Source organism: Equus asinus, chromosome 21, assembly GCF_041296235.1.
Source record: "Equus asinus isolate D_3611 breed Donkey chromosome 21, EquAss-T2T_v2, whole genome shotgun sequence".
NCBI lineage: Eukaryota > Metazoa > Chordata > Mammalia > Perissodactyla > Equidae > Equus > Equus asinus.
Window position 1 is genome coordinate 52,737,543 of NC_091810.1, and position 17,529 is coordinate 52,755,071.

The window sequence follows — 17,529 nt, forward strand, 5'->3', positions numbered from 1 at the left end:
TGCTCCATTCCTTCCCATGTCACAATTCTACACGTCCTGGGACAGGAGTAGATGGCCACAGTGGGGCTTGAAGGAGGTTTGGGAGCTTCCAAGACCCTTCTCAGGTCTTTCATGGCCTGGGCCACCACTTAAGGCAGAGAGTATCTCCAGCACCAAAGAGAAATCACTGTCACACGGATGAGCCTCCCAGAAACTAAGCAGGAGGCTTGGAACCAGAAGCTGGGGAGTAGAGAATACTAACGTTTCAGGGCATGAGGTGAAAATACCATATGATAAGCCTGGTTCTGCCAACAGGATCAAAATCCCCCCATGTTTCCTCACTAAATGTTTTCCTCCGCAGGCCTGGGATGGCCAGGATTGACATTTGCAGGTGGGATGCATCTTTTTCTAAACTTTCCCTTCTCTCTGACCCAAGAGACTCCCTCTCTAGACCTTTAGCCTCTTCTTACCCAGGCAAGATCAATCATCCTAAGCGGTTCTCATTTATTGAGAGCTTACTAGGTGCCACGTGCTTTCCACACATTGTCTCTCTTGATCCTCACACCCTAAGGCATTATTATTTTTACTCCTGTTTTACAGTTGAGGAAACAAAGGTTCAGAGAGGGTCCATGGCTTGCCTAGGTCATGGAGGTTTTAAGTGACATAATCACAGAACCTAGGTCTGGCTGACTCCAGAGCTCACGCTCTTGGTCGCCATATATTGCTTTGTCCACCAAGAACAGGAGAGTTCCATGGAGGGACTGTTACCTTCTGTTCTTGTGTCCTCTGGTTGCAAGATCCCAAGGCTGAGAGATGAGAGAGAGCTTCCCACGCCTCCCCACACTGGGTGATGGTACAGGCGACAGCTTCACGGAGGCTGCTTTCTGCTTCTTTGGACTCCACTTCACACAACAAAAGGAGTAGGTTTTTCTAACTGGGGCACACCCCCAACAGGCAGCAAGATACCCTGACTGGGAGAAAAAAAAAAATCCAGGGTCCTCAGCTCATCTGGATCTTCACAGTAGGTTTTGATGTTTTTTCCCCAATAGTGAAATACTACATGGCCAATAAAAATTAGAAAATGCAAAAAAGTAAATGGAAGGAAAAAATAACTTGCAGGACTCTCAACCAATGATCTGTGGCAAATTCCTTTCTCTCTTTGTAAGGGTTAGAATTTAAAAAAAACATGGTTGGGATCACATTGTATAAGTATACTGCTTTATTTATGAGAAAATTTCCATATTACACTTTTCTTTTTGGTGAGGAAGATTGGCCCTCAGCTAACATCTGTACCAATCTTCCTCTATGTTGTATGTGCGATGCTGTCACAGCATGGCTTGATGAGTGGTGTGTAGGTCTGTGCCTGGGATCTGAACCTGTGAGCCCCAGGCTGCCAGAAGCAGAGTGCATGAACTTAACCACCCACTAGCTACTGGGCCAGTCCCATAGTACATGTTTTTTAAAAACCACTTTTTTGCCGGCTGCCTCGTCTTCCGCTGCCTGGCTGCACCCTGTTTTTCTTAACCAGTTCCCTGAAGGTGAGTCTTCAGGTTGAGATGAAGCGTGCCTATGCCGTTTCCCAGCTCACTTACTGTTTCAGGGTCTGGGAGATCAATTTCATTCTCCTTAGTGGACAGTTGGTTCCTACTGTGGTGGCATTTGCCGTGGGACTTCCCAGGCACCACTTTCCAGGTGCACAGACTCTCTTCCCTCATTTCCCTGACACTGCCCATGAGCCTGGGTCTTCCACTGCTTTGGCAGCAACCTTCAGCCCTGGTCCTGTGGAACCAACTCTGCGCTCTTGGCCTCTCAGCCACTGCCCGTCCCTGTACAAAGGGCACTGCTGTGATTTCCTGGCTTTACAGATGTGAAGACTTCACAGGAGGGAGCCCTGGCCAGACTCTGCTCAAAATGCTGGCTTTTGGCCAACATCTCAGTTTTCCTGACTGTGGTACTTCAAGCAAGATGGGCAATTAGGTGAAGGGACTGGTAGAGACAGCCAGGTGGCATAAGGGGATTTGGAGGCCAGAAGACGAGGGTTTGGATCTTGGCTCGTCTACTTTTTTGCAGTGGAAACTGAGCAAATTATTGAATCTCAGAGCCTGGGTTTCTTCATATTTATGAGAAAATAATTCCTTCCCTCTAGGGTTTTTGTAGGAACTAAATGACAGAAGGCAAGTGAACTTGTCGAGCCCAGGTTCTTACCTAATCAAGGCAGTTACTAAAGGACTGAGATCACTCCCCACCCCACCTCCCCACCCCAAGGGATCAGTTTTCTGTTCAGTTGCCCCATAATACTATCTCCTCGGAGTGCCAATGAGCTCATTTTCAAATGTTTCATCCTCTTGGAGAACAAGTTCTCCAAAGCCATTCGGGTCAGTCCAGTAGCCTTGAGGCTTTTCTGGGCCATTGCTCTAGCCAGATTATGTGCAGATAAAAGGCTCCCTACCCTCATCTTGTCGACTAGACCACTCAGCTTACCTTGGGGATAAACAAGACAATCAAGCAAAACACTCACTCCTCCCTCCTTGTACGAAATATCCTCATCTGTTTGCTTATATTTAATCCACATTTGCGGGTACATGGAATGGGACTGTGGACACAGGTCAGCTCTGGGAATGTCTTAAATACCTGCTCGAGAGCTCTGGCCCCTGCCTTCCCTTCTGGTCCTAGTCTTCCCCAGCTCCAGTGCATTTGTGTTTTAGTCCTGGATCAAACTCATCCTAATGAAGCTGAAGATTAGGAGAGGAAGGACTCGTTAGACATTACGGTTCAAATGCACCAATTAATCCAGTAGTTCTCAAACTTTGCTGCCCATGAGAATTACCTGTGGAGTTTTCAAGATTCCCTGATGCCCAAGTGCAGCTCAGATCAATTAAATCAAGATTTCTGGGCATGGGGACCAGGCATGATAATAAGTTTGAGCAAGTATGAGAACCAGTGACTTACTTGCTGTTGCTAATGTGCCTGAATCCATGTTGTCTACCACATTCTCTAAGTTCCGCATGCGTCTCACTTTGTAACACTCCATGTGGAGTCAGGCACACAGCCAATGCCTCTGTGGATGACAGAATACCTCAGTCTGTTCCTGATTAACTCCCAGATTTGGAATATGGTGGCTACTCCAAGATCACACATATGTCCCAAAGTCATACACGACAAACATTTTATTACATTAAGAAAAAGCCAACTGGTAATGATGTCCACCCGAAACTTACGTAATGTTATAAACCAACGTTACCACAATAATAAACACAAAACAAAACAACTAAGACCTCAGCTATCAACTAAAAAAACCCAAAGCCATCTGTTAGCTGCTGAACTGTAGCCACATCAGAGGCTATTCCAACAAATGGCATCAGAGAACAAATAGAGATTTTCGGCATCACAAAATGGCTAGATTCTCCTCTGCTTCCCGCATTAAACACTCCTCAGTGGCTCAGGCCAGCTCTGGGAAGAGCACCTACTGGCTGACTTCACATAAACCCAGGAAGGATCACCCTAGTATCCCAACCACACGTGTCCGTTCCTGGCCTCTCCCTGGCTGCCAGACTGCTGTGGCCTGAACACAGGAGGTAATGTTGGGTGGCATCAGCCCCCTCTGTCTGCTATGGTGTACTGGCTCTTCCCAATGACTGGCTCTGGGGGCCCTTCATGGCAGCATGACCATTTGGGGCCCACGTGAGCAGACTCTCTGTTGGGCTGTGGTGGGCTCTGAGATGGGTTCCATCTGAGATTGGAACCAGCTTGGTTCTGCTTCACTATGCAGCAAATTTTACACCCTACGGGAGGGTTGAGGAGGTGCTGCTGATCACTCATGGTAGGAAGCAGTGCTTCGCTCAGGAGCCTGTGTACCAGCATCAGAGCAGGCCCACAGGCGCATCCAGCTGGGCTGGGGAGGAAGCAGCCTCCCAGGAGAGCTGAGGAGCAGGGGGGATGTTGGTAGAGGGACTAGCACCTCTTGCCTTTTGGTTCAGAGCAGCTTCTGAAGACCCCAATGTCCATTCCAGATACTGGATATTTGGGCATGATCCAAATGGCTTCTCCATCTAGCCTGAAGGCACGGAGACCATCCGCCATGATGCTGAGGCTGTTACCCGCTCAACAGTGACTGTCCATGTTGCTCCTGAGCCCCGTGTGGTTCCTTAGTTCACCATCACGTTCCTGGGGTGTGCCTAAGGCAGCGCAATTTCTGGGATCCAGAAGCTCCCAGGCTCGAGAGGCACTGTGTTCATTCTCACTTGCTTCTCTTTTCTCATTCCTGCTCCTAACCGGCAATATCTCTGGCGGCTTCACAGGTGGTTTCCTCCACCCTGCAATGGCGGTGGGAGTCGGGGGAAGCACAAGCCGCCCCCTCCCCCTTCACTCATCTCTCTCCTCTGCCTACACCCGCCCTTACCCCTGCAGCAGGCCCCACCACAGAGGCGCCCCGTTGATGCCAGTCTGTTGAGTACGAAGGTAAATATTGAAGACATTGGTCTTTTCCCCTCCCCTGGGCCAGCAGGCTTCTTCCCTTCATCCCAGGCCTGGAGGAGGCTCCTCAGAGGCCCCCCTGCAGTCACTCTTGCACCAGGAAGTTGATGAGGGCAGTTCTAGGGGAGAGGAAGGCCTTCTTGATGCTTCGCCCCTGCAACAGCCTGACACCCAGCTCGCTTTGGAGAACAAGCTCGTGGACTTTGTCCTGGTCCTGGGCGACTTGCTGGGGCACCGGGATTTTGCCGCAGGCTTTGTTGTTGATCTGAGAAGGAGAAAAGCCAAGAGAAAGAATGAGGACAGTCCTGCGAGGGGCACGCTCCCCGATACCCAGCTTCTCAAGAAGACAAAGTGCAATTAGATGGGTAGGATTCATGTCTGACACTAGAGAGAGCGCGACCCCAGCACCGAGCGTGCACGTGAGCACCCGCACCTGGAGGGAGCACCACCTGCAGTGTCCTGAGTGCTACCCCATCACAGCTGTGGTGGAAATGATGACAAAAGTCCTCAGCATGAGAAGGCTCAGGCTGTTTCCGTGGGGAGAGGGATCAGTACATCACTGGGAATCAAGTCTGAGTTCAGACCCGGCTATAGGGGGTGTCCCGGAGGATTTTACCGAGGTCTCAAGTGGACCAATTTCTGGGCAATGCAGTCATCCTCCCTGTCTGATGATCGGCTCTGGAAGGGGGCGCTCAAGTTGACAACTTGGAAATGGGACCCACATCACAACTCTTCTTGCTTCTTGGACCAGTACGGTTCCAGACATCAGTGGGTATTCACTGAATGTCAGTTCAACAAGGACAAACTTCACATCAAATATGAATTGATATCGCCACCAGGGAAAGTGACCACGTGGCCCAGACAGCTTCGAACAGCCGTGCTTCAAATCCTGACGCCATTGCCCCAGAAGAACACTGACATTTCTTTCCCTAATGCTCCTGTTTTTCATGTGGAAAATATAGTCACTATGATAAATTACTAGGAGTAATTTAAGTTTCAACCAAAGCATGTTATCCAGTATCCATAATCACCCACTTCGTTTTTTCAGATTTGCGTAGAACTCAGTGGCATTTTCATCGGGTGCGTTAGCCTAGATCACCAGGTGGGAGACAAATGAGATGAAACATCACGTCCTGAAACATTCTGAAATACTGTTATTTTAAAAAGTGTGAGGCTCCATGATGCAGGGTTTTAGTGTTCTGAACCTGCAGAACCAGGATGTGCCGTTTGAAGGACCGTGGTCTCTCTGCCTTCGCATTTCTAAGCCATTAGAAGTTGCTTTCTTTCAAGGCCACAGGCTTGGTTTGACTGAGACCTCAGAAGGGACCCCTGACCCCGTCACACAGAAGCCACGCCTCTTGTAAAGTCCTGGGAGCCCCAAAAGTGGAACTCTCAGAAGATGCACTTGTTAATGAGTCATGTACCAGCCCCTCTGTCTCTGTTCTTACTCTTTTTCTAGGGAAGAGAGGCCTAGGGTAAGGTCTCCTCTAGCCACCACTCAGGATGTGGGTTGCTGGGGGAGAGACAGCATGCTCTCTTACGAGGGACAGACCCAGGTTTGATTCTCAGGCCTGGACTCACAAGCTGTGGGACCGTGGGGCATCTTCTTCAATGCACGGCCTTAGCACAACAATGACCCCTACTTCCTGGCCCAGCGAGCCTCTGGTGCTTCCCTGGAGCGTAGACAGGCCTGGCCAGTGATGGCTTAGGTCCAGCCCCCAGGCTGCAGCTGGGGCCTAGGAGTAAAGCACATGACCTCTGGATGTGCTATGGTGCCCAGCGGGCTTCCCCATGCTGCCTTGGGGCCCCTCTCCCAGTTTCTGGCTCCCTGGGACCCCCACGAGTTGCCTTACCCAGGGCAGTCCCTTCAGGGTGAGTGAGTCTCAATCATGGTCCCCCGTCCTGGGCATGAGGCACCACTTAAATGGACAATGGAAGGCTAGTTGGGACTCAATATGCAGCTTGGCTTTCAGAGGCCCAAAGGGGAAGAAGCACCTTCAAATCGCCTCAAACAGTGGCTGTTTGACTTCAGAAAAGTCTTCCAGTCCCCATTTGACGGCCTTGCAAGCTTCTGCTCCTCCATCTCTGCCATCTCCACTTCATCACTCAGCCTTGTTCTCCTGGACTTTTCCAACAGCTGCCTGGCGGGCCCCTGGCCATGGGTGCTGCTCCCCCCACCTTCCCACCCATCACTACTCCCCAACAGGAGGGTAGCCCTGCAATGGCTAACAATAAAGCCCCCGCTGACTGAGCGCTCACTGCGCCCAGTGAGCACAGTTGTGCTACACAGTTCCCCTGAGTGAACCCGTTTCTCCTCACCACAACCCTTAGCGCAGATGCACAACCGTTCCATCCCCATTTTACAGATGGCAAAGCTGAAGCACATGAGATGAAGCCACCCATCCCAGGAAGTGGTGGAGACAGGATGACCTCCTGGATCCTCTCTCTCCTCTGAGAATCCCTGCCAGCCCCCAGTGTTCTCAGTGATGGAGTCCAGCCTCCTCCCCAGTCCACCTGCCTGTGCCTCTGCTCCGGTCCCTCCACAGCTCACAGACCCAGTGTCGCCGAGGGCTCTCCCCTGCCTTGGCCCCTTTTCTCCACTAGGGAAAGGCAGCTCCTCCTTCAAAGTCAAGCTCCACGGCCCTTCCTCAGATGCCTCTTCCAATCCCCTCACTGCCAGAGCGGTGATGCTGACGCCAGCAACAGTAACATCTACCGGGAGAGTTATGAAGCCCTGACTGCCACCGTGTCCTCACCTGTAAAATGGGGTTAGTCTCCTATCAGCATCATCTGTGAGATGGGCTAACAGTGCCCACCTCACAGGGCTATTGTGCGGGGTAAATGAGTTCGTATCTGGAAAGTTCTTAGGGTGATGCCTGGCCCTTAGCTGGTGTTCACTACACATTAGTGGGTTTTGTCATCAGTGCATCCAGAAGCAGGCTAAGCACCTCCTGGCATTATCCCATCTAATTCTTTCAACAACTGGGGAAGGCAGGCAACTGCGTTTGCCTCCATTTTCTATCTGGGGAAACCAAGGCTTAGAGAAATTAAGTATTTTGCAAAACTGAGACTTATATCTCGGATGGTCCGACTCGCAAGCTCTTGCATCTTAACCTCGAGGCTACAGAAACACCCTGTATGTGGGACAACTCGTGTGCCCCCCAGCTGTCCCTCCTGGGTGCTAAGCTCCAGGAAGATAAGGTGGTGCCTCTGGGCTCCGTGTCCCTAGAATCTGGCACAGCCTGGCACATGGTGGGCACAGAGCACATGGGCATGGCTGAAGCGAATTACCCTGAATTACATTGTATTGTGCTGCAGCTTCTGTTTCTGGCTATGGCACCGGGACCAGAGGCAGAACCCAGAGCCCTACAGCAGCTCTGCCACACGGCATGGGGCCCTGACTCGCACATTCTCGAGTTGGGTGGACTTGCAGGGAGTCCTACACACTTTAAATTTTGGGTTTTCCTTTCAAAGATAATTTAAAATTACTTTACCAATTATCAAAACTAATTTCTTTTCTGCAGTGGTAATTTAAAGCGAAGAGACATTTTCATGGACTAAAACTTCAGTGTCTCAAGTTGGAATTTCTCAATCGTGCTGAGAAAGAGTACTCAGAGGTACACAGATACTTATTTTCATAAACATTACTCAAGTTTAAGAAACTGCCTCTCTGTGCCACAAGGCTGATTTTGGGTGAGGATTTTTGGAAGCCTACCAGGGCAGCCCCACCCCTCCCCTCTGCAGGGGAGGCAAAGTGGGTTCAGTGGGGAACTCAGAGCCAGGGGAGGTGGTGTGGGGACGGAGCAGCTGTGAAGGAGCCGGTCTCCTGAGTGACAGTCTGTCCAAACATCGACCTGCTGGTGGGCCCAGGGCTTGCACAGATGCAGAAGGGCAGGGGCCTCTGTGAGGCTGTCCTCTCCCTCAGCCCCGAGGGGCAGTTCGTGGCAACTGTGTTCACGATTTGCAATAATTTTATTTTTCTCTTTCCTTTTTATTTCCTCTCTTTTTCCCACCAGGCTTTAAGCTCCATGAAGGTGGGGACCCTGTTTGTGTATCGCCTGAGCCGAGCACTGTGCCTGAAGTAGAGTAGGTAACGTGGTAATTACTGATGAGTAAGTGAGTAAACCTGCGCGAGGTGAGGAACTCCTCGGGAGACGGTTTCTCAAGTGAAAAACGTGAGAATGGTAACACCTACCGTACAGGGTGCTAAGAGTTAAATTTCGGATGTAAATTACCTGGCCCCAGGTGTGGTTCAGAGATGTGCTAAAAGCTTCACCCTTTGCCCTCTTACCCTCTTCAGCTACATCAGCATATTTGAGAGATTCCTTATAACGTGTCTCAAATTAACAAATTAAATATGTAAAAATTACGCAAAAGATAAATGGTAAGAGTTATTTGCTCTATAAAAGGTTTAAACAATAAACTACTTTTACGTATTTAAAATGACCCAATTTATCCAAAAAAAGGGAGACATTTTATGTAGCTTTCTACAATATATTTTGCAGACTGAGGTGTTCCCGCTTTGCCAACCTCCTCACCATCACCCGCCCCCCCATAGAACCCAGAGCAGCAGGATGAAACTTAGATTGAAACACAGGTAGAAAGGAAGACAATGAGGACCTGTAAAGCAGGTCAGGTTTATTTTTTCTACCTTCCAGTCCCTCGAGGGCCATGAGTGTTTTATGCTCACAAGCTTTTGGTATGGGATGACCTCAAAACTGAAGGTTGGGCTGAGGGCTGGCTGGGCCAGAAAGGCCTGTGGAGAAGCCTCCAAACCCAGCTAGTGTTTGTGGGCCACGGGCAGGACAGTGACCCGCCCCACAGGTTTGCCCTGGCTCTGTGGCTGTGGGGACACTCACCAGAACCGCCATCTGCACGACGTCGGGCGGCTGGAGGAAGTGCGGGTCCACGGCCGGCCAGGCCTGCAGCAGCACGCCGGCGTCCCAGGCATAGTGGGCGCAGAGCTTCCTCGGCACCAGCGCCAGGCCTGCAAAGCCAAAGCAGAGGGTCAGTGAGCGCCAGCGAGCCTGCGGGAGCAGCGTCCACAGCTCCCGACCCACACAGCCCGGTTCGGAGCTGTTGAGGAGGCACCCAGAGGCCAGCCCACGGCTTTGCACAGCCTGCCAGGTGCTCCCCACTTACTTCGGCCCGGTTTATCATCCTGGGCTTACAGATAGCTATTAGTTTCCCCCAAAACAGTACCCAGAGCTGTGAAGATGGATAGACACGCTGTTCTAGAGCGTGCATTTGGAAAATCAAGGCTGCCGACTCGGTCTCTCGGCAGGTCTGCTGGGAAGGAATGCCTTTGTGCTCCTGAGAGCAGATCCCAGAGTCCTGAGCTGCATTCGCTTCCTTTCCTGCCCACAAATGCTGTGGTCTGAGGGCCGCCACCCAGTCCTTTCCTCACAGTCACTGGAGCCAGCGTGCTGAGAACAGCCGGGTGCCCCGTCACCACCTTCCCAGAGGGATCTCATCCTTCCCACTGAACTTCCTCTCGGGAGAGGCTCCAGCCGATGACCAAATTGGAAAGAGCCGTCCCGGGCTCAGGGTGGATCAAACCTGAGGAAGCAGTGAGGAATGAAACCCTCTCGAGTCTTGCTTCCCAGAGTGCTTCACGCTGCAGCCCCCAAAGCAGAGGCGGCTATGCCCGGGGCACTCCCTGCTCAGCCCCCACAGGACTGCACAGGGCCCACCGGCAGGGCCTCATGACACCAACCAGGGGGATTCTTAGGAGGGTAAGTTTTAGTTTCCAAGCCTCTGCCGATCTCGTGAGCACAAAAGATGCCCTCAAATGTGCAGGAAATACACACATCAGAAAAACAGATCCCTGGGCACTACTGGCAGGGTACTATCCCCACTGCCCCCCATCCTTCCAGAGGCAGGCCCTGGGCAGGGGCGGGCAAGTGGCTGTGGCCAGCGTGCCCATGCTGGGGTGGTGCCAGGGCAGCTGCACAGCCCTCATGTTGGGAATGGCATTTCCAGAAGTGGTGGAGGCGGGGTGGCCCTTGCATACCGCCCTGCTATTATTAGCCTTGAGACCAGGAGATGCATTTGAGGGATGGGCCCAGGGCTCAGGGGATAGCCTGAGGCCGAGTCTGGGACGGACGAAATGAATTGCACCAATGACGGTCCCAAGAAGCTGGCTGGGAATGACAAGGTTTTATTTTCGTTGATGACAAAAGTAATGCATGCTCCTTGCAGAAAATTTGTGGAAGGTCAAAATATAAAGAAGAAAATCATGTTCACCTGTGTAGCAGTTTTTAAACTTTTTATTGAAAGACAGTAATGTAATATATTTAATGAATATTTATATGTATAAATCAACACTACCAAACCAAACCAACCCACCATCAGGATCATGCTGTATATATAGTGTTGTATTCTTTTTTTCCTACATTTAAAAATAATTATTAAATTCATGGAAAGACACAATAATATAGATAAAATGGCCCTAGTTTTATTAAATATTTATTCGAACAGATAAAAGGCTGGAAGAAATAGTCACAACAGCTGCAGTGATTATCCAAGGAGGCAGAAGTACAGGTGACTTTTTAAAAAAAAAACCAAGAACATTTTATAGATTTTCTACCAGGAAGATTTATTACTTTTGTAATTTGAAAAGATATTTAAAAATAAAGTTTTTTCCACACTGTGAGATCAGTTCAAGATTTTCCTTAATGTGTCTTTTTAAGGTTTCATTTTCTTCCCCACTTAACTTTTGAATCTGTAATTTATTTTGTGTATAATGTGAAAAAACATTATTCTAAAAAAGACATGGTCAATTTCTCAAACCCAATTTGTTGACTAACCCTTCTCTTCCCCCTTGTTTTGTGATTTTTCTTTTCAATATATTATACCAGGGATGGTTTCAGGACTATTCACAACAAACCTACTCAAAGTGCCCGCCTGTGACGAGGGGAAGAACTGGCCAGAATGTGAAGCAACACACTGCTTCCTTCATTGAGAAAGTCTGGCCACCAAAGAATGGTCAGTCTAACTCAACTGCCTGCTTACTGACACAGCTGACGTCCGTGCTGAGCACAGCTCCTTATCTCGTCATGCACTGTCATAGACTGTTCCTAGAGCGGCCTCGGGTCCATGGACCGCTCCGAGTAGCACTGATCTGTTTTATTCCGATGACCTGTCTTAATTCTTGTGCAGGTGTCACCGATTTATTTGCTGTAGCTCTGTATGTTTCACTACCTGGCACTCTTGTTGTAACTCTGTGCTGCCAGTCAGTCTGAGGGAAGTGAAGGCCCATCCAGGTCTGAGAACCCAGTGGCGTAAGACTGCCCGCCCCCGGGTCCGGCTGATCCTTGTGCCCTGAGTCCCTGCGCTTCCTAAGGAATCTGCTCCATTTCTAACAGATGTGCCTTTTGGCAGAAGCAGAAAGGAGCTTCCTGCTTGTTCCCCAGGAGGGATCCTATTAAGACTTATATCTAAACACAAGACAGAGGTCACAGAAGGGAGATAATTGCTTCTTTATTTGAGCAGGCTGGCCCAGTATGGCCTGTCCCGTGACCCAGCTGCAGTGGGAAGAATCCCAAAACCTCCATATGGCAGTTGTACAGGATGCCTGGGAGATGAAAGGACCTTGGACACAAATGTTCTGGGCCGAAGCTGTTACAAATTCCACTTTAAAAAAATGAGGAAGCCTGGCCTTCCTGGAGCAATCAGGATGCTTATTTATAGGCCTGGCCCTGCCAGTATTTCCATATAGATGGGAGTGGGGCCATCCTGCTCAGCAGGGAGGAACAGAAACTCACGATCCTCTACGTAGTAGTGTTTTTGCCTCTCTGGTCTTTTTAGGGAAGTAAAAATACCTAACATTTGCATGGCAAATACAATGATTTTGTTACGTGACACAGGTCAGGTTGAGAGCTGGCCTTCGGGAAGCACATGGTTGAAGTCTGAGCACGGGCTGGGCAGTGGCAAGGCCCGGGCACACAAGGCCACCTTGTAGGGCCGGCTGCTGCCCACGGCCCAGCCCCTTCCTTCCCCTCCTCTGGGAGAGCTGCTGTCGTTGACCTTCCTGGGAAATAACCAAGCCTCTTTTCCTACTGAGAGCTGGCGAGGTCACCCCGCTGCCAGGGCACTCTGGGACGCATGCTGGGTGGCCTTGGCGCCTGCGGACAGCAGGCCTCTCCTAGTGGCCACTTCAGGCCTGCCTCGGCCCCCACCCCGTGCCCTCATACACACCAGGGAGGACTTAGGGACTCCGTGGGGACTGACCCCAGGGTGCCTCATCCAGCCTTAGCAATTCCAAGGAAGTGGACAGGAAGTGATACCACTTCTCTTTAGCCTTTTCCCACAGAAAGGGTTCTGCTGACAGTATTTTGAAATAACAACACTGACACAGCACACACATTCATGTATAAAATACCACTGGAACACCAGCAGATATCTTATTCTCCCCTACGATTATCTCACATACTCACACACACACTTGCACATGATTGCAAAGTTTGAAGTTTTGTTGAAATTCATGAATACAGCATATATGTACACAAAACACTGCAGCTGCAATATTTTACAGCCACTTGTATCTGACGAAGAAAAATGGATGTGTGGCAGCAGACTCATCCTTCAAGATTGCGAGTTCCTTCAGAATGCCCCAGGGAGGGAAAGGGTCACCTTGCTGTGACCTTCACCGTTAAAGTGCTGATGGAAGACAACGGAGATCACACGAGGTAGAGGCAGAAATCAAGACAGGACAGTCACCCCAGAACTATAAAAATGGCCAGGGAAACAGAAATGAAGATCTTGTCACCACATTTTTAATAACTTGTATTTTGGATAAGGGGCTAATCTCAAAGCAGCACAAAAAAGGGCAAAAGAAGGGAAATCACCCAAACGCCCACCAGTGGCTGACTGTTTAATAACTTATGGAACACTCACATGGGGAACCGATATAGCTGGTGACAAAGAAGGAGGTGGGTCTGCAACTGCTGCTGCAGAACTGCTCCTCCCACGTACGGGAAGAGAGGAAAACGTGTGTACGGAATGCTAGCATCAGTCTGAAAAGACTCACATTCCACACTTGTGCATTGAGGTCTTCTGTCAAACTGTTAGCAAACTAGTAGTGGAGGTTCTCAGGCAGAGCAACCGAGGCACCGGCGGGGGTGGGAACTTAGGACACACCCTTGGTCACAGCTGAATGTTTACGACATGCACATAGAAGGACTTTCCAATGAAAACTCCAGGTTTTGCTTTGCTTTAGGAAGCCCAGAGGCTACAGTGGAAGGTGGAGACACTTTCCCAGTCGGCTCAGGCACTTCTCCTCGGAGGCTGGGCCTGCACAGAGGGAGGTCACTCTCAAGGAGCAGTGTTCCTCGGGCACTTAGGGCAGGACACCCTGTCACTGTCACTGTGTGCTCCTGCTGGCCTTTATGCCCTCTACCAAGTGACACAGGAGATACGGTGCTTCAAATACTAGAGGGATGAAGGGCTGCATCTGGCCAAGTGTGTGTGTGTGTGTGTGTGTCTGTCGGTGTGTAGCACATGTCTATTAAAACCTTCTTCAACTGGAAATAAATTCCTTCTTCCCTTCTTTCTTCCCTCATGGTCTAAGAGGTCCAGAACCAGAATCTCAACACTCAGGGCTTGTGGGCTTAGAAAGGCAATTTAAAACAACAACGACAAAACCCTTCTATTTTGAAATAACTATAGATTCATAGGTGGTTGCAAAGAAATGTACAGGAGGCTCTGTGCCCCCCTCCCCAGCCTTCCCCAGTGCAACCTCTGGCATAATTATAGTACAATATCAAAACCAAGAAATGGACATTCGTACAATCCACAGAGCTTATGCAGATTTCACAAGTTTTAAAGGCACTACCGTGTGTGTGTGAGTGTGTGTGTGTGTGTGTGTGTGTGTAGCTTCACGTAACCACTACCACAGTCAAGACACAGAACTGTTCCATGTCCACAAGGCTCCCTTGTGGCTCCTCTTCTGTGGCTCCTGCCCCCTCTGCTCAGTCCCTAACCTCTGGCCACCACTGTGTTTTCCATCTCTATAATTTTGTTATTTCAAGAACGTTACATAAATGGAATCACAGAGTAGAAACCTTTTGAGATTGGCTTTTTTCACTCAGCATAATCCCTTGAGATCCATCCATGCTGTTCCCAGTTAGAAAGGTCATTTTTGATAATGATGAGATTGTCTCTTACCAGAGTACCACCAAGAAGCTGAGCTCCCTGTATGGTGATTTTCTGCTCTTTTACTGTCCACCAACAAAGGAAACCTGTGTCCTTCATCTGGAAACAGCATCAGTGACTCCAAATACACGAAATTTCCCTAAGCAAGCAGTGAAAACCCTCACAGACAGGACAACATTCTATTACGGTAAACAAAAGATAACTTCGTAACTTCACATGTGGTGTCTTGAGCTTCTCAGATCTCAAGCTTCAGGAAGGAAAAAAAGATTTCCTCATCCTGTTAAAGTTTGCAAACTGCCAAGACAGTGGTTCTGTTTCTTACTGAAGGTCTCCATTGACTCTTTAAGCATCTGATAGAGGACAAGTAGGTTCCAAGCACTTTGGGCTTCTCTGAAATCTTTGCTTTTTATCCAGGGCGATGATGGCCGTTTTGCCCACAGGACGCCAAATCTCCCCGAGAAGACAGGTCTCAATTCTGTTGCTCTGCGGGGAGAAGCTCTCCTATGAAAATCTGCTTCTCTGGGGACCTCTGGGAAATGGTAATTTCTGAACATTCCAGCCTCACTTACCATATTCCCATTATAGTGAGGTTATATCTTAGAGATGTAGGAATGAAACCAGAAGCTATATGAAAGCTAAGTTTTCTAGAATAAATGAAGTATGTATGAAAACTGTCCCAAAACCTTGAAATGAGAATGACTGACAGTGTGGGATGACAATAATGATGCCCTCTCACAATATAGTGCCTCTGTTTGCAAAGGACTTTCGACATCTTGAGACAATGGCCCTTATCAGCTGTAGACAGAGGCAGGAAGAGTTCATGTCCCCATTCTCTCCTGAGGGCACCTGACCAACACCTGTGAGTTAATAGCCTGGGTTGTATGCCTGGTGTGTGGGTCTTCTCACTTGATGGTGCCACACTACAGCTCCAGCTGCTCATTCAGAGGGGTGACACACATACATATGTCGAGAGCCAGGAGATAAAGGCTTCCCATTGCTTCTCTGAATTAAAAAAAAAATTAGTTGCTATGGATTTGTAAAGCTTGAGTGAAGACCTTCTCAACTGAAATGAACACAGACTCCAATGCTCAAACTGCCCTCAGAAATCAATCATGCCGGGGGCTGGCCCTGCGGCAAAGTGTCTAAGTTTGCACGCTCTGCTTCAGCAGCCCAGGGTTCACAGGCTCGGATCCTGGGTGTGGACCTACACACCGCTCATCAAGCCATGCTCTGGTGGCATCCCACATAGAAGAACTAGAATGACCTACAGCTAGGATATACAAGTATGTACTGGGGCTTTAGGGAGAGAAAGAAAAAAAATAAAAAAAGAGGAAGACTGGCAATAGATGTTAGCTCAGGGCCAATCTTCCTAAACAAGAAAAGGTAGGCTTTGCTTGAAAAAAAAAAAAGAAATCAATCATGCTGGAAGCTAGGAATGGGTGTGGGATTGACTAGTGGTGTGAGGAATCCTTTTGGGGTAATAGAAATGTTCTGAAACTGGATTATGGTGATGGTTGCACAAGTGTATAAATTTACTTAAATCATCAAATGCATACTCAAAATGGGTGAATTTTATGGTACATAAATTTTACCTTAATAAAGAGACATGATGACTAAAACAAAACAAAAACCACCTAGATACATACATACACGGATATAACCACTGATCTGCACTAAGATGTTGACAATGATTGTTTATTTCTGGGGGTAAGGGTAAGGGTGGGCAGGTTTCAGCAGAGCTTCCAGACTAAGACAGACTAGGAAGAAGGACCTGGCCACCCACTTCTGAGAAAATTGGCCATGAAGGCCCTATGAATAGCAGTGGAGCACTGTCTGATACAGTGCCCGAAGGTGAGAGGATGGTGCAAAAAGACAGGGCAGGGTTCCGCTCTGCTGTACCAGGGTCACTAGGAGTTGGAATCAACTCAACGGCACTAGCAACAAAGGGTAAAGGGATTTAAATTGTCTCCCACTTGTGAGAGAATGAGGAAAAGAAAAAAAAAGTAGCCCCTGACATCCGGGAACTGGTCTGACAATTACAGCTAGGCTTCAGTTAGAAACTTGCCTAGTGCTCCCAGCTCAGCCATGTTATCCTGTTGTGGGACATATGTGATCTCACAGAACACCAACGTCAGACTAGGTCACACTGAACCCATGGTAAATTCAGACAAAACAAAACCAAGTCATAACTTTGTCTAAGTACAGACCAAGACAACGTCATTGTTTTTTGTGACCCACAAAATACCAAATATACCTCTCTCTCAGCAAATATGGTGACTGCTACTTCTTTACCAATTACAACTTTATTCTTGCTTGGGTCTGCGCTCCCTATAAGATTTCCTGAGATACCCAGTCACAGAACTGTCCCTACTTGACGACTGCAGCCAGTCTAGAGCAAACCCCCACTTCCTTAGACCCTTTGCCAAACTACCCAACCAAAGCCTGAATCCTACAACAAGTCCTTCCTGACACCCTCTTACTGAGACGTCCCATGGTTCCCCCTGGTAATAAACCCAACTTGTTAAAACAAGTGTGTTCCTGGTGGTCTCTGGCTGGAGGACACTGACAGAACTGCAGGTTCACCGAGTTTCAGTTGAGACCCTCACTGCCTTGGACCGAGACTCTTGACTCAGAAAAAGTGCACATCTGAGAACTCTTGCATCGCTACTTGCTTAATGTGCCACCCACGCCTGGCTGGGAACTAAGCACAGACTGAACTGAGCTTCAGGCTTTTGTTGAAGCCGTTCAGCGCTGTGTTTACTTTGTTTTCTTGGCAATAAGTCCCTCTTTGGGTTTTTGATTTTCTAATCAGAATTGTACTGTTCTTTGGTGAAACCGTTTTCTAGCATCTCACACCTGCTTGTCTGACATCTTGTCTGTCTATCTGCTTGTGGAGTATCCTGGATGCTGTTTGTCTCTCAG

At 48.9% G+C, this 17,529-nt stretch overlaps 1 protein-coding gene and 1 long non-coding RNA gene across 3 annotated transcripts in view; one reads left to right on the top strand and one right to left on the bottom strand.

Moving 5' to 3' along the window:
• Window positions 1-3,130: 3,130 nt before the first annotated feature.
• The window catches only part of LARS2 (leucyl-tRNA synthetase 2, mitochondrial), a 163,832-nt gene continuing 149,433 nt past the window's right edge, over window positions 3,131-17,529 (bottom strand). Inside the window, exons 20-21 of one of the 2 annotated variants that reach the window (XM_014852435.3) lie at window positions 9,312-9,439; window positions 3,131-4,717 (exon numbers count right to left, since the gene is read on the bottom strand). In XM_014852435.3, coding sequence (XP_014707921.2) covers window positions 4,538-4,717; window positions 9,312-9,439 — 308 coding nt within the window. In that variant the 3' untranslated portion in view covers window positions 3,131-4,537. Of the gene's footprint in view, window positions 4,718-9,311; window positions 9,440-10,904; window positions 13,181-17,529 lie in introns of those variants that run through there. The other variant, XM_014852437.3, reaches the window with a different exon arrangement.
• Window positions 6,819-8,887, top strand: LOC123279705 (uncharacterized). The gene is made up of 3 exons (XR_006517970.2): window positions 6,819-7,220; window positions 7,977-8,069; window positions 8,469-8,887. It is a non-coding gene; the product is annotated as an uncharacterized lncRNA (long non-coding RNA).